Below are 16373 nucleotides of genomic sequence, written 5' to 3'. Positions count from 1 at the left end.
GTTTTGTGAGGAAGCATTCTTTAGAATGTTCATTATCGGGAAGAAGGGAGGCCTGTGGCACTGACAATGTGCTGCGCTGCAAGCTTCTGTGGAGAAGAGTTCCAGTTTCCCCAAAACCAATGTGGAAGAACGGTGAAATATCCTTCTGGCCCTTCTGTGCAGAAAACCTCAGCAACTCCCATTTCTGGGTGTCAAGGTCCATGGCTCCTTCTGGTTAGGAGAACTGCTCCTTCAGGGCTGGTGTATCAGCCTGTTTCTGATGCAGCTACACTCCTTTTGAAGGAGCAGTTCACAGCTTCAGGGTCCTCCTTGACCCAGCTTTAAAACCAAGGTGACCAGGTGTCTGCTGTGGTTCGGGGGTATCCCTAGGCATGGCTGGAAAAGACTCTAAACCTTAGAGAAACCATTGCTAGTCAGTTTAGAAAATACTGAGCTAGATGGACCGAGGGTCTGACTCCGTATAAGGCAGCTTTCTATGTAATCCATGTCCCTGTTAGATCCTGATTACTGTACTATGCTCCAAAACCCTTTGCAAACTTCAACGGGTCCAAAACACAGCTGCGAGAGTCATGACAGCATTAACATTGAGTGACTGACAAGAGCAGAGCAGGAGCAGGCTGGATAATGTGTCAGGGGGAAAGAAGTGCCTTTTACTTTCAGTGGGGCGGGGGGACCCGGATCTTATGGTATTTCAGCTCCAGAGATATCAGGCAGATCTGTAGTATCACTTCAATTAAGTTAGGGATAAAAGCACCCCTACTACCCATGCCAAGAATGATTCCTTCTGGCATGGAATCCCTGCTCTTTAATGAAGGGAGGGAAGAGTAAGGCAAGAAACACACTCTGCAGTTAATGCTGGGAGAAAGAAAAAGGCACTCTGCACATGGGTTGGCACAACTGCTAGTCATGCTTGGGCTTTTTCTCCACCATTAACTGCAGAACTGTGTTTCTTGCAATACTGCAGTGTATCTTCCCTCCACACACCCGATATTAGAGTGGGGACTACAAGGCAGAAGGAATCTTTCTTGGCAGGGGTGGTGGTAGCTGTGGGGTGGTATCCCTGCCTTAATTTATTTATATTTATTAATTAATTAATTTAATTAACTAACTAACATTGTCATACCGCCCAAAACGCACGTCTCTGGGTGGTTTACAACAAGTAAATGTAAGTGGTGCCACAGAACTGCCTGATATCTCTTGAGCAGAAACACCATACGATCAGGGTCTCCCCTGCCAAAAAAGTAAAAGGCACTTCTTTCTCCCCACACCTGTTATCCAGCACCCTCCTGCTCTGCTCCTATCTTTATCTAGCTCAAGGTCGTCTTCCTTTAAGAACACGGAAGAGACTCTGGCAACACAGCTTCCTTGGTCTTCCAGTGTAACTAAGTAACTACCCCCTTGCAAAGATGCTGCCTATAGCTTGCCCTTCTGCTCCCCCGACACTCCAATCCCACCCCAGAACCACTAGAAAGAATTCCTCAGCCACTCTCGTTTCCCCCTGCAATCAGAGAAATACTGCCATCAGTTTGCACACTAAGGGCCTGCAGTGTCAAGGAAATAGTTCCTCCATTACCGCCCATATCCAGACTTGTTTATACTTGAAAAGCTGTATGCAGAAACAGCCTATGAAAACCTAATGCTGCAATCCACAGGCCCTTTTGAATGTAAGCTGCTGTAGCAGGCAGTAGGTTCCACTGAGCTTAGTGGGACTGACTTCTGAGTAGATGTGCTTAGGTTTGCACTGTTAGTTCTATTATTAGTTCTATTATGACCAGTTCTCTTCACAAAGAGAACTTTATTGTGCAAAAAAATTGGTACAATTAAAAATGTTTCCACCATCATCAGTTCCAATCAAGCACAGAAAATAGCTCTTCAGTTCCCCGGCTGTTAAATTCCTTAACCAGATAACACTTTGTTCCATGGGTGGGTTGCCCAGTATATTTTAATAACCAACCTTGACAAACGGATGGTCGAGGAGCTGGCTAGCTGTCCATCTCATCTTTGGATCGCTTTCCAGGCAGTGAGAGAGGAAGTCTTTTCCTTCTGGGCTTATCCTTTCGGGTATGGGAGGTTTGTGACCCATTCCTACTCTATACATGATCTGGAAGTTGTGCTCATATTCATGCCAGGGCCTCTGCAACAAGAAGTATGTGTCTTTAAGGTGTGTGTATGCAAAGGGGGTTTTGTTAACACATGCTTGGCAGTTCCGACTAGCCGGCAGCTTGAGGTAACCTTCAAAACAGATGATGGCCCATAGAATTCAGCCCTTTACAAGTATAAAGAACGAGTTTGACTTCAGAAAGATTGCTGGCTGACATAAAAGGTAAACGGTAGGGATTGCAGAGCCGCTGCTACAGGGATGAGACAGGAAGGATTGGGCAGTAGTGCTTGAAGAATGACTGCAGTCTCCCCCCTTTTGTGACCATGAGAAGAAATACAGTAATGCTTCTAGCGCTACTGCCCACTCTCCCATCTCTGCAGCAGAAGCACCATAAGTCACTCGGTGTCCTTAACAGCTGCACATCATGTCAGCTGTTGAACATAATGGTTGACGTGAGGAAAATTACTCAAAAGTAGTGCCACTGAAATTAAAAGGACAAATTAGAGATTGCCAACTTGTCCTTTTAATGTCAATGGGACTAGTGAGTAATTTTCCTCCTCATATCAGCCAATGATTACCATGGGCAGAAATACAATATAAGCCAAAAACCAAGCTCCCACAGATCTCTTTTCTGTAAATACGCTCAAAACATAGCAATACAGGCCAGAATAGGGAATAAATAAATAAATAGCAAAATTTGTAATGACCACAAAGTAGAGTCCAAAAAAAGAATGGTGGTGGTGAAATCTCAGAACCATTCTTCATGGCTGAAGTTCTTTTCTTCCCATAACAAATCTTAGAGACTAGTATCACACATCAGCAAATGAAATGTGACAATATATAAGCCTCCAGCAAATTATATAAAGGGTAGGGAATATGTTTTGCATCCATTCACATTCTCATATACTTTAAACATTAGAGAGCTTTTTATTTTTCTTGGCAGTGTTTAATGGCAAACAAATAAAAAAATCACTGCTGGATTACATCTAAACAACTAGGAGTGCAAGAAAGCCTGCCAAAAGGGATGTTTCTGCAGCCTTATGTGCCCCTCTCCCCTTTATCTTCAGAATTTCCTCCAGCTTACAGCATGATGGCTCTTCCCTTAAAGCATAACAAAAAACCAACAGCTGTGTTCCAAGTTCTGAAGAAATCTAAATGCCCAGCTTAAAAACTGCTTCATAGATAATTTTTTAAACCAGGATTAAATCTGTGTTGATAAAACTGCCTTATTAATGTACCTGTGGAGGAAAATGCACTCAAGAATTAGCAGTAGCCTTCATCCATGATAATACATTTATGTTCTGCTGCAAAGAGATTGATCTCAGTGAAGAAAAGGGTATGAAGCAGCCTTAAGTATGCTCTGTTACAAAAATCAAAGAAGGGTCATGGGAGCTTGCTTAAATTTGTTTTTTAAACGGCTTGATTTTAGTTGTGTAATGTAAGTGGAGGTGTACACTGAAGAAATGTGAGAGAACTTTTATAGGACTCCAGAAGGTGTGTTGCCCACCCACATTCTTTCATTGCACAATGAAGAAATTTCAAATCATAGACAGTTTCAAATGCAGTTCCGCTTCAAGGTTGTGACAGTAACACCGCAGTTCCTGAACCAGTGCACACTTCCATAAGTTGTCGAAGTTGACTCAGGGCGCTTACCTTACCAGTGACCATTTCAATCACAACGCAGCCCAGACTCCAGATGTCTGCCGCACGCCCATGGCCTTCTCCTTTAGCTCTAGTAATCACTTCAGGAGCCATGTATGCTTTGAAACAACAGACATGATTACATCAGTTTATGCAACAAAAGGAACAGGAAGCTTCTAAACAAAGGGTTTCTAGGAAAATAAGTTGTTGCCAACAGATCTATGTAGTCATGAATATTTCCTTGATAGCTAGCACAAGTTGCACACAGTCCCGCTGTGTGAAATGCATGCAGTCAGTGGGGTGCATCCTAAGTGCTTGAAACATGAATGGAATGTTCCACTCATCCAAGGAGAGGTGATTTTCACTTATCTCCCCATCCAGCTATAAGCTCCCTGTGCCACCTGCATCTCCCAAATGTATGCATGAGAGTTAGGGGACCTTCTGCAGAAGGTACCGGAGTCCACATTCAAGCGCAACACTCTACCCACTGGACCATGCATGCTCTGAGAACTTGTATGAGAACTTTGGACAAGCCTCAGCACATACCTTAGCATCATGCTCTTTACTGCATGTTCTACAGATTAACATCTGTTCTATATATGCATCTGTACAGAAATGCCACACAATGTGTGAAGCATTTGTCCAAACTGCAGTGTAATTTTTTTGAGAAAAATATTTCATTGGCATATTAGTTTAGTTAAAAAGCAATGTATTTTACTAGTTGCTATCAGAAATTTTCCTCCCTTTTTGATTCCCATTTAAACCAGAATATATGTGCTTTCAAAATGCTAATGTAGATCTCTTGCTCATGCAAGCTGCCCTTTTCACTTGTGGGTGACCTTGTGACATTCAATGGATTGTATTTAAGGTCATGTTACTCTTTTGGAAGTGAACTTTATATATCTATAGAGAGAGGTAGGAGGGTGTGTGTGTGTGCACGCACATGTGTGTATGTACACACACACACACACACACACACCCAGGACTCACATCCCCACAGAAAGTTAACAGATGGAGTAGGATGTTTCAGTGGCCATAAATTAACACTATGCACAACCAAGTTTTTTGGGATATTCTTTCTTACCTGCAGTCCCCAGAGTACTATTCACCTCACCAGGCATTGTCTGTGTATTATTCTTTAATTTTACTGAGCAGCCAAAGTCTCCCAGCTTAATCAGCCCTGATGAAGTGAGAAAGATGTTTGCTCCTGAAAGGAGGGGAAAATATTCCTAATTGAAAGTCAGATAGGATTTTAAGACCAAAGAAACAATTTATTGTAGAGCAATTTGCTTGGGTTAATAAATCTGTATGAATTTACATTCTTGGCCAGGGGAGTTATGTAACTCAGCAGATAAAGACAATGACATGCCACCTAATGGAGGAACAAACTTTATTTTAGGTCCAAAAAGGGGAAGGTCACCTGTCTCCTGATAAATTTGCCAGAGCCTTCCCCCTGACCTACATTTTTCTTCTCCCCTCTCCCACAACACAGGACACACACACACACCTGTGTACTCCTAAAAGGGAGTAAAGATGTGCAGAACGTTCCAAAATTAGAATGTTCCGACTTGAAATGGGCCATTTCAAGTGTGGCAACTGTGGCTTGAGCAGGTCCTCCAAGGCAGGATTAGTCTGTGGGCCATGCATTATACTCAATTTTGGAAATTTTCCACTATCTTATGCTAAGAATGACCAGTGAAACATCAATATTCACCAGATTTCTAACATGTTCCATCAAGATAATGGGGACATCCAAGTTCTTACTAATTTGGGCCGAATATCTCTTTAGAAATCATATTCTGCCCTTAGACCTGCCATAAATCTGAACATCTCTCCTGTGTCTGGAAATAATTTCTAAACTGCCCCCAAACATCCTTAACTTATCAACAATGTGCATTTTGGGCAGCAGTTTCATCACTGTGGAAATCACTGCCAATGGAATGTGGCCAAGTCAGAGTGGCTAACATGATGCACAGCATCAACACTGCGCCCTGGGGCTGCTGTGGACTTGTAAGGCAGTCCCGACACTTGTTCAGGAACAGTGGTCGCAGAAGCAGTGTTTCCACAGGTTTCCCCATTTGTGGCAACGGGGAAGCCTGTGGAAACACCGCTTCTGCAACCACTACTCCTGAACAGTGTCGGGAAGTCTGCAGCACCCCAGGGCGAGGTGTTATGGAGCCATGATGCTGCACATCATGTTAGCCTGTATTTGGTAGTACTAAAACCTCCATGTTTAGGGTGGGAGTGATTGATGATGACAGAGCATGACTGCTGGGATAATGTAATCTTGGGGGTGGGTGTTCCATGTTTTGCTACTTCAACACTTGTACATTTGGTTTTAAATGTAATTTAGCCCAGAGCTTTCTTGACAGAGTGCAAAGAGAAATCTAAGTACTATTTACCTTTGATATCTCGGTGGACTATACCATGTTCATGCAACACATTGATGGCTGTTGTGATCTGCTTTGTGTAGAGCCTAATGACATGTTCCTGGAGGCCCAGCCTCGATACCTCTTCCAGAGTTCCTTCATCACAGTATTCCATGAAAATGTACATTTCTTCCTTTAGTTGAGAAGCAGAGAGTTTCACTTGATGTCATTGCATGTTCAGTATGCAGAATATGAGCCTTTCAAATAGGCTGCTCCAGTAAGCTATGAACTCAAAATCCATTTTAAACTATATTTTTGTATACACTAATTATGTACACAGTGCACTGCTCTTACACCAAAAATATGTACACAAACTGCTGTTTATCCTGAGGAGAAAATGGCAACTGTTTGCTATGATGGACCATGGTTACTACATACGCAAGTCAAAATAAGTTTGGAGGGACCACTGATGGTGACTAATGTGAGAGGAGAGTACTGTGTGTATTTCATGAGACAAGGCACATCTATAAAACCACTTGTAATATCAGAGATGTAGCAGATATAAATCTTACACAACTAACATGGCAATTACTTCTATAAAATATGCATATAAGTGGTTTTGTCTTCAACGGAAATTATTGGACTAATTAATGCAAAGTGAAGGCACTGACATGAAACATAAAACAGAGCCCAAAAGGTTCTGTACAACTTGCAGCCTTCATTATTTATGGGTGTAAATGACCATCATTTGCTTACCCTGTGAAGCTCTACACCAAAGTACCGAACCAGATTAGGATGCTTAATGCCTTCGAAAATTTTCAGCTCATCAGCAGTTTCTTTTATCGTTTTGTGATCGTTCGGTTGAAATCTTATCTGCAAAAGCAGTAGCAACATTGATGAAACACTGCTAATAGGAAGTTTACAGCAGCAAAACAAATTGCAGGAACTTACAGGTCTCTTTACCTGCAGGTCTCTTTAGATACTGCCAGAAGAAAAGGAAGACTAAAAGGATTCACAGACAACTGTATTGCATAGCTCACAGACAACTGTAAAAGAACAGCCATTGAAAAGCTAGTAGTCTTATTAAGCATTGTATTTTACAAACGTAGTACTTACTTCTTTCATGGCCATCAATTCACCAGTGTCAACACTGATACAGGTATAGACCTTCCCATATTGACCTTCTCCTGAAATATTACAAGAATAATGGTCTAAGTACCCCAAAATTAGTGTGCATCGTCCTGTCAATATGAAGCAAGTTTTCTACCTGATCTACTTCATTCATCCTTGTAAAAATATGTATGGATGACTTGCATCCTATTTCAATTGATGCAATTCCGTTCTTTGGAAGCTATGAAGTTGCAATTGCAACTATATTTATTACAATCTGTTTATGCACTAATGGGATTAATTGTAAAAATTGCAGTGTGGTATGATCGTCTTGGGTATTGTTTTAATGAAAGGCGGCATATAAATCTAACAATATATAAATATGATCACCACAGTGAAATTGGCTCAGAGTATGCAAGTGTACATGTTATGCAGAAGAGAATGACAGATGTACCCGCAGGGATATCTGCCTCATTTTCAGAAGCTATACCTGAGTACAGCCTCCTAGCTATAATGTCTGAATGAGGCTCATCTTGCCAAGCTTTCTTGTACTGTAAAACAAGCTGCAATTGTGAATAAAAATAATTATAACCATCCACATAAGGATAGTCACACACATATTGTAAACAGGCTCCCATGGGTGTACGACTTCTGCATCAGAAACCACTGGTGTAAATCAGATGCCATTCAGATGCACATCCAATTGCAGATGTCATCAGGAACATATTCCCATAAGTAGAACAGGCTTTTGGAGGGAGGAGAAGTGAAAAATGGCTCCCTGCTCCTCCTCCAAACCTGCCTAGCTGCAAAATTAGCATTTCCCAGAGGGATGCTGAAGGCTCTCTCCTAAAGCACAACCCTTCTTCTACCCACCTACTGCTGCACATCATGTCAGGCATTATTTTTATGTGCAAGAAGAGATCAAAACGAAAATTTATTTAGAGAAACTACTTTTTTCCTCTGTTTACTCAAGAGGCACCCCTACCGGACACTTACCAATTTTGTTTCCTCTCTGCCACTTAAAAGTCACCTTTCTCAAGCCCACATGCATGACGTTATCGTAAGATTTGGGCGTGTCACAAACTTGGCCAATAATATTTTTCCGCCTCATTTCTCGGTACCTCTTTTCTTCAAACAGTTGGACAGATTTCTGAACAGTTTCCATGGGTCCCTGCCTGGAAGCTGTGTCTAAAAATGAGGTGGGAAAGGGAAAATCATGAACCAGCTCTGCTATTGACTACACATGAACTGCACTCGTGCTCCAGTGCTACTAAAGTGGGATATAAAATCATTACAAAAATATTCAAGGGCATGACAGGCGAACTTTGGGTCACTACCAAGTTGAGCTTTATTTTAAATTTTGATTATTTTATAAGGAAAATGTTACAATGTTTTGAATGTAATTCCTCCTTCTCTTACACATGCCAACACTCATAGTTCACACAGCTGGCTTTGCAAAACAAAGCACAGAAGAAAAATGGAGCAAAAATAAAATCAAGGAAAGAAAAGATTTTACAATAGAAGCCTACACTTCAGGCTTCAAGATATATGGAACACCTCATCTTTAGACCTAAGGTTGGAATTGACAAAACACAAGTAGTTCTAAGTAGAACAAATGGAGCCTACTTTCCGCTTATTTTAACATGGTGATTCTTTCTTAGCACCCACTCCGGCTTGCTATGAATTTGGTCTGCATCCAACTATCTGTGCATGGGTTACAAAATAGTGTTGCCTAAATATTGGGGTGATTATCATGATCGCCGATAGTGGGTGGGCAGGGAAGGCTCCAAAAAGCTTACCTTTCCCGCACACAGTCGAGGGATTGGTGGTAGGGGTGCACTCTGTGCTCCCATATAAGCAGCCCTGAGGGATCCGGGGCTGGAACTTCTTGTTCTGGCCTCCATGAATCCCACAATGCATTGAGGTTTCCCCCCAAGAGACAGACATGCTAGGTGCCTGTCTCTGGGTCAGCTGGGGCTAAATTTAGCCCCAGTGAACACATGAGCAATGAGCCTGGGGTAAGGGAGCACTTGCTAATAGCCAGGGTAAACAGCGGGGCTAGGTGGTGTTGCCCCACTGGGATTGAGCACAATCTCAGCTTTTCTCACACACAGTCTAACCTGGACTAGGTGTCCCTAGCCACCTCTTTGAGTAGCTGCCATCTTGAAACATTACAAAAAATTACCCCTGTGGGTCTCCTAGGACTCCCTGCCAGTCTGTAAATGCAAAAGCTATTAAAGGGGATGCGCGCGTGCGTGTGCGCGCGCGCGCACACACACACACACACAGAGTGCCCTCGTAAGGCTTCTTCTCTTTGGAAAGTAGGCTAAAAAAAAAAGGCATACTGAATGCCAGACTACACCTTTTCTGGAGAGGCTTGTGGCAGGTATAGATAAGCAAGAACTGAAGTCAATTTAAGCATGGTTCACTGTCCCAAAGGGGCTTGCACAATCTAAAAAGACACAGAGGGGAGTTACCACTAAACAGCCACTGGAGAGTACTTGGTTGAATAGGGATAGTCATTCTTTCATTGGTAAATGTAAGAGAACCACCATTTTGAAACATGCCTACTTGCCTCGTTAGCAGGGGACAGATTTAAGATGTGGTAAGCTTCAATATTGATCAGTCTGATAAAACAAAATTACTCCTTATGTTCAGGCCATTTCTGTGACAAAATATTGTTTCCTGTTGAACTTTCAACCTATATTTTTACCGCCTCCTTGCTAACAGGGCATAGAGGCACTTTTTAAACTAGTGGTTCTCTTATATTTAGTAGGGGAAGAACAAGTGTCTATATTCAGCCTGGAATAGCATCTCTTCAGTGACTGTTGTTGGTTTTGTGCGTGTGTGTGTGTGTGTGTGTGTGTGTCTGCGTGTGTGGTGTGTTTTGCTTTTAGACTGTGAGCCATTTTGTGACATGTTCTTATACCTTTTGCCACATAAACCACTTTCAGAACTTTTTGTTGAAAAGTGGTATATAAACATTCTTAATAATTACCAACAATAATATGTAAGGCTTGGCTGAACTACATCAGTTTCACACAGTAACATTTGTCTGACTTTGCCCTCAAAACACCTACCATCTCACAGACCAGACTTGAGAAATTTGAGCAGAGGAATAAATGCATTCTTTTAATATTTTTTAACAGGTCAATAGCCACCTGTTTTGTAGCTCTTGAGATTTGCCAGCAAGGGTCAAAATTCTTCCAACAGATTATAAAAATAAATATTAAGAACTACAGGAGAACCCAGTTATTCTCAGTTCCGCGTATCCACGGGTGTTAAAAAAAAAGATACCCAGCCTTTATATCCATGGAAACAAAAGGGTTAAAATCCGCATATCCACGGATACTATAGGGCTGGAAATGACTGGAGAGGTCATTTCTGGCTGCCACTTTGTGCTAGGAGCCATTTTGTGGCTCATTTCATTAATAAATAATGATAAAAACCCAGAAATATTCACAATTTCCCCCCATTTGAGACTTTGGGAGGCATTTGGGGAACATGGCTGGACACCTACAGACCTGCGGAGCACAGCAGGGCACATTATTTGGCCCCATTTTCACCCCCCCAACACACACACACACACACACACACACAATTTTTACTGTGATTTTACCAGTCTTACTTGGTATCTGCAGTTTTGCTATCCGTGCTCCCCACCCCACTCCGGGACAGAACCCCCGTGAATAGTGGAGTTCTCCTGTACTCAACAAATCACCAAGTATGAGACTCACACTAACAAAGACACAAACCACACTTCATTTTTTTAGACATTTCCACCTCCCAGAATATTTTTTTTTTAAATATAGCTTGGTAACAGTTTATAACAAACACAATTGGTACTTCTTGAATTACAACATTAATAACAATTTAATACAAATCTCTAAGCAAAGTAATTGCCTGATGTCTTTACCTTTGGTCTGATTGATAAGAGTCCGAAGCTCCCAACTTCTTCGTGCTGACCCACTTGAATCTCCTTTTGGGTAAGATGGCTCTGTAAAAACAGAATGTAGTGGGGCGGGGGGGGGGGAGAGATAGCACCCATTATTTATCACTGTCCAGTGTTAACAAAATGCAGATGTTCCAAACCATTGTTAGGTAGGGATGTGCATGAACCGAGATTCATACACTGGTTTGGCACTGAACTGGTCTGGACAAAGTCTGAACTAGTTCAACGCTGTAGGGAGGGGGAGGGTAAGCGGGATCTTTAAGAACAAGTTGTTCTAGTGAGAACTAATCAGCCTACTTTCCTTTCACTGTCTCTGAAACTGGACTAAATATGGTTCAAATCAAGGTCCACAAGTTAGATCTCTTGCACCTCAAATGTTCATGCATCCGCCATCTTGGATCAGGGTGGATGACATCATTAAAAACTACACCACTGAGATGTCCTAAAGTTCTTGGCAATCAGTTTCAAGGGCTGACCCCTGCTTTTAGTGTTGGAAGTGAGAGGGAGTAAAAATCCACTCTATCAACGTTCTCCACACCATGCATGATTTTATAGACCTCTATCATGTATCCCCTCAGTTGTCTTTTTTTCTAAACTAAAAAGCCCCAGGTACTGTAGCCTTGTCTTATAAGGAAGGTGCTCTAGGCCCCTGATCATCTTGGCTGCCCTCTTCTGCACCTTTTCCAGTTCTAAAGGTTAGAAAATGGCTTAGATCTGTGGGGAAATGGCTTAGATAGAGCAGTTTAAAGTTTTTTCTCTTTGGAACAGGGATTTAAAGGATGTTTAAAGGAAGTTGGCGGTGTTCTTTCGGACTGAGGAAGTGCAAGAAACAGAAGGAAGTGGAAGAAACATTGTTTGTGTGTGTTTTTAAGAAGAAGAAAAATGAAGTACAGATTTAAAGTGAACACAAATCACCTGCTTCTTCTTTTATCCTTATTCACTGCTGAATAATAATGAGGTGGGATCACACTGTAATTATTACTGAATCCACTAATTTCATTTAATTGTGTTTTTTTCCAGGGGGGCGGTAGGGGGAGTGTGACTTTATCTTAGCTGAAGGTTTTATGAAGTGTTTGCTCTTCAGCATCAGGAAGTCTAACCTTGTGGTTTGTGCAAGCTCTTCCCCATTGTGTCTAATCAGATTTCCCTTTTTTGAAACGCCTGGAAATTCAGTAATCCAAAGAATTCTATTTAAGATGAGAGTTAAGATGGTTTACATTTTGACTTGTGCTCGAAAAAGAATGGAAATTGCAAATTAAGGTAGCCATCTTAACTTCTGTGCCATATAAGTTGAAAAGATTTTGTACAGTCCTGTATATGATGATGGCTTTAGAAATGAGGTTCCATGCACCCACACTTTGTCTTGGTCTTTCAGTTGGACATTGGGCTGGGGAGGGATGCATCAAGGCAGACATTTAACAGGTGCAGTTTTCTTAAGCACTTCCTAGAGATGCCCTTGATGAATTTTTGCCTGATGTCTGAGAGCTGATCAAGGGAAAGTGTGGGTGCATGGAACATCTGTTCTAAAGTTATCATCATATACCAGGCTGTACATAATCTTTACAGCTTATATGGTGCAGAAGTTAAGATAGGCAACTTAATGTGAAGTTTCCATTCTTTTTAGAGCAGGAGTGAAAATATAAAGCATCTTAACTCTCATCTTAAACTGAAGGTTTTTGGACTACTGAATAAGTATTACAAACAAATAATTAAGTTGGAAGAGTACAGAAGCCTTTCTACTGTAAAAGATATATTTAGATCCTAGATTGCTGAGCTCTCCATATGCATATGGAGAAAGAGGAGATCAGGCTGAAAGTTTTGTAGATTCTTATTTTAAAATGAAATGATAAAACAATTTATGAAAGAAGCAAACAATCTGCAATGCAGTCTCACAGTCATGAGGCAATCACCTTCACGTTCTTCAGTGGGACTTGAGTGGCGGCTCAAGGACCTGAACTGCAGTTCAGCAGCTATTGAAGCCAGTCGATCATTTTCAGGGACACTGGAGCCTCTGTTTAAAAGTACACATGTACACTGCTGCATTAATTCCCACTTTCACACACACACCCCCCGCTCCACTTTTCTAAACATTTAACCGTACTGGAAGCTTAAACAAGGCAGATGGAGCTATAAATGGGCAGGTTAAAAAAGCCAAGTATTAAGAAACAAACTAAAAGCTTGTGCATAGTACATGTACAATGAGTGTCTCCTTGGTAAGGATAGAGGAATCTCTAAACAATCCGACTATTCTTTTTTTAGAAAAAGCTGCTAATAATGCTGGTATGAGATTAATATAAAGGCACCATCAGAATCTACACTACAAATACATATGATATGTCAATAACCCTGTCAGAAGAGGGGAAAACAAGTCTATTTTGGAATAATCAAAGCTCCACTTTTCAAATTGAGCCAAATAGAGCCAGACATATTAACAGCAATTGGGAAAAACGTGGATGGAAGAACGGGAAACTGGTGTCATGCTGGAAGGTTATGCCCTTTGAAAACTTAAGAGAAACAAAAAACCAATGAAGACACTATTTAATGTTCCAGACACAATGGTTTTGTTTTGTTTTCTATTTATCTGAAACACAAAAGCATTTAAAAGAACACCAAATGAATTATGGTAGCATTTGTGCACTGCACATTGTTTAGTGCTCCAAACACACATCTTATGGTAGATTTGCCACCATGACTTTTTTTTTTTCTAAAGGAATTAATGAAAATATGTCATACTTCTAATGAGTGGAAATTTATAGAAAACTTTGACTAATGCACATATTAGTCAGTTGAATATGAATTTATTCACAATCCACTACCATAAAATCGCAAAGAAACTAGAAGAAATGAATTGCATGCGTTAAAACAAAATGAACTTAACTTTGGTTCTCAAGCGTGCATAGTCAAACACACTTTCTTTTAGTTGAACATAACATGCACTTCTTACGATTTGTTTTTTTTAAAGGCCATAACTTGAATAGAAACAAGAAAGTCATGGGGAACAAACAATGGAACCTAAAGGAACGACTGGGATCTAAGTGCAAGCAGTTGATATGAGTGGCATGAACAGGAATGAGTCCGCTACGTTGTGGAGTGGAGCTACCTGATATCATTTGCACTGCTGACAGGTTTTGGCTGAGTGGAGTCCCCACTGCCAGGAGTAGGGCGACTAAGAGCAGGGCTGCAATGGTTCCGCACATCACTTGGGACACTCCTTGTGCTGCAGTAAGAAGAAAAACTTCAGGAGAAGGGTTTTATGTCCTTTGTTGTAATGAATTTCTAAAACAGGATGACTCAAACAGCGGTTTGAAAAAATCTTGTGAAAAATAAAATTTCTCTAAAGCGTGAAATGATTTCAACACTGAGTAAATTTAGTAGCAAGTTACATTTTTAGATGGCTTTCTAAAATTATGTTTGCAGCTGTGAACGTAGATAGTTCTCAGCATGCAAGAGAAGATCAATCCATAAATATGAAGGACTGAAAACAAATTGGGGGTAGGGGGTGATGAAGGTTATAATCTTCTTCAGAAGTGCCTTGTTACTTTGTTTATGACGAGGAACACACTGTATGACTAACTTGTAAGGTGACTTTGGGATTGTTTTGGAGCAGGAATCTTTATAGTGCACAGAACAGTGCACAGAAAAATTAGTGCAGTAACCCTCTAGTTTCTAAGATGCAGAAATGCCACCATATTCAGCTAACTTTCATAATCTATATTAAAACACAAGTGGCCACATCAAAGCACACACATACATGCATGTTAAAACCAGAAGAGAACATAGCACAATGGAAGTTTCAATTTCTGCATCTCAGTTCTCCAAGGGTCTTTTTCAACCACTTACGAATATGACGGATATTTATATACCGCATAAGAACATAGGAAGCTGCCTTATATCGAGTCAGACCATTGGTCCACCTAGCTTAGCATCACCTACACAGATGGGCAGATTGGCTTCTTTTTATTATTATTACATTTATATCCTGCTCTTCCTTCAAGGAGCCCAGAGCGGTGTACTACATATTTGCGTTTTCTCCTCACAACAACCCTGTGAAGTAGGTTAGGCTGAGAGAGAAGTGACTGGCCCAGAGTCACCCAGCTAGTATCATGGCTGAATGGGGATTTGAACTCGGGTCTCCCCGGTCCTAGTCCAGCACTCTAACCACTACACCACGCTGGCTCCAAGTTTGCAAGCAGAAGTCTGTCTCGGCCCTATCTGGAGATGCCGGGGGTGGGTGGGTGGACTTGGAACCTTCTGCATGCAAGCACACAGATGCTCCTCCCAGAGCAGCCCCATCCCCTGAAGGGAATATCTTACAGTGCTCACACATCTCCCATTCAAATGCAAACCAGGATGGACCATGCTTAACAAAGGGACAAGTCATGCTTGCTACCACAAGACCAGCTCTCCTCTCATAATAAGGCAGAGTCAAGTGATACAGTGTGACATAGCAACATAGGAAGCTGCCTTCTGTTGAGTCAGACTATTGGTCCATCTAGCTCAGTATTGTCTTCACAGACTGGCAGTGGCTTCTCCAAGGTTACAGCAGGAGTCTCTCTCAGCCCTATCTGGAGATGCTGGAGAGGGAACATGGAACCTTCTGTAGAAAGCATTTTCAACAAAAGCTTTTCAACAGAAGTTCCCAAGTGGTTTAAATAGATAAAAATACATTTTAAAAATTGCTCCGTCCCCAAAGGATTCACAATGAAGAAAACAGGGTTTTATCAGTAGCATTATAGCAGTGTTAGTCATGATCCAGCACCACCAGCAAGCCACCCTAGCCTCGTGTAATAGATTTGGGAGAGTCCATTTCTACAGCAGACAGCCATGCTGCCATTAGCAACCTTTTGTAGAAGAGGAGGAGAAGTATACTGTACAGCTGGGAATAAAATGGGAGGGCGGGGGGCCAATTAAAGTTGTTTCCTGAAATGGTGCCATAGCACATTGGGAGAACGGAGCATTGGTTCACTTACCGTGAAGGCTTCTTCTTGCTGCTGGAGCCAAGGACATCTCTGATTGGGTTATCCTTCCCACATGCTCCCAGGCAGGACTAATTAAAAAGTGCTGCTAGCCTTAAGAGCCTGGGACAGACAACCCCGTCCAGTTCTTTTAGGCCAAATGTGTAAGTAACACTGAACGTACTAACTATGAAAAGAACAGTTAACAGAGTAATATAGAGGAAATACAGAAGTAACCACCAGAT

At 41.5% G+C, this 16373-nt stretch overlaps 1 protein-coding gene and 1 long non-coding RNA gene across 11 annotated transcripts in view; one reads left to right on the top strand and one right to left on the bottom strand.

The window, feature by feature from the left end:
- MAP3K4 (mitogen-activated protein kinase kinase kinase 4) overlaps positions 1 to 16373 on the bottom strand; it is a 114116-nt gene that overhangs the window by 1444 nt on the left and 96299 nt on the right. For 8 of the 10 annotated variants that reach the window (XM_053295028.1, XM_053295038.1, XM_053294972.1 and 5 more), the window contains 10 exons: positions 14274 to 14390; positions 13084 to 13184; positions 11138 to 11218; positions 8218 to 8409; positions 7228 to 7298; positions 6868 to 6984; positions 6145 to 6304; positions 4827 to 4949; positions 3755 to 3861; positions 1955 to 2134 (listed from right to left, as the gene is read on the bottom strand). In XM_053295028.1, the coding sequence (XP_053151003.1) occupies positions 1955 to 2134; positions 3755 to 3861; positions 4827 to 4949; positions 6145 to 6304; positions 6868 to 6984; positions 7228 to 7298; positions 8218 to 8409; positions 11138 to 11218; positions 13084 to 13184; positions 14274 to 14390 (1249 nt within the window). The remainder of the gene's footprint in view (positions 1 to 1954; positions 2135 to 3754; positions 3862 to 4826; positions 4950 to 6144; positions 6305 to 6867; positions 6985 to 7227; positions 7299 to 8217; positions 8410 to 11137; positions 11219 to 13083; positions 13185 to 14273; positions 14391 to 16373) is intronic. The other 2 variants (XM_053295008.1, XM_053295018.1) reach the window with 1 other exon arrangement.
- On the top strand, positions 51 to 14286 carry LOC128344606 (uncharacterized). The gene is made up of 3 exons (XR_008315951.1): positions 51 to 132; positions 11942 to 12131; positions 14136 to 14286. It is a non-coding gene; the product is annotated as an uncharacterized LOC128344606 (long non-coding RNA).

The sequence above is a fragment of the Hemicordylus capensis genome, chromosome 1 (genome assembly GCF_027244095.1).
Source record: "Hemicordylus capensis ecotype Gifberg chromosome 1, rHemCap1.1.pri, whole genome shotgun sequence".
Taxonomy (NCBI): Eukaryota; Metazoa; Chordata; class Lepidosauria; order Squamata; family Cordylidae; genus Hemicordylus; species Hemicordylus capensis.
The sequence above is the reverse complement of the archived record's forward strand: the minus strand, read 5'-3'. Positions and strand labels throughout refer to the sequence as shown.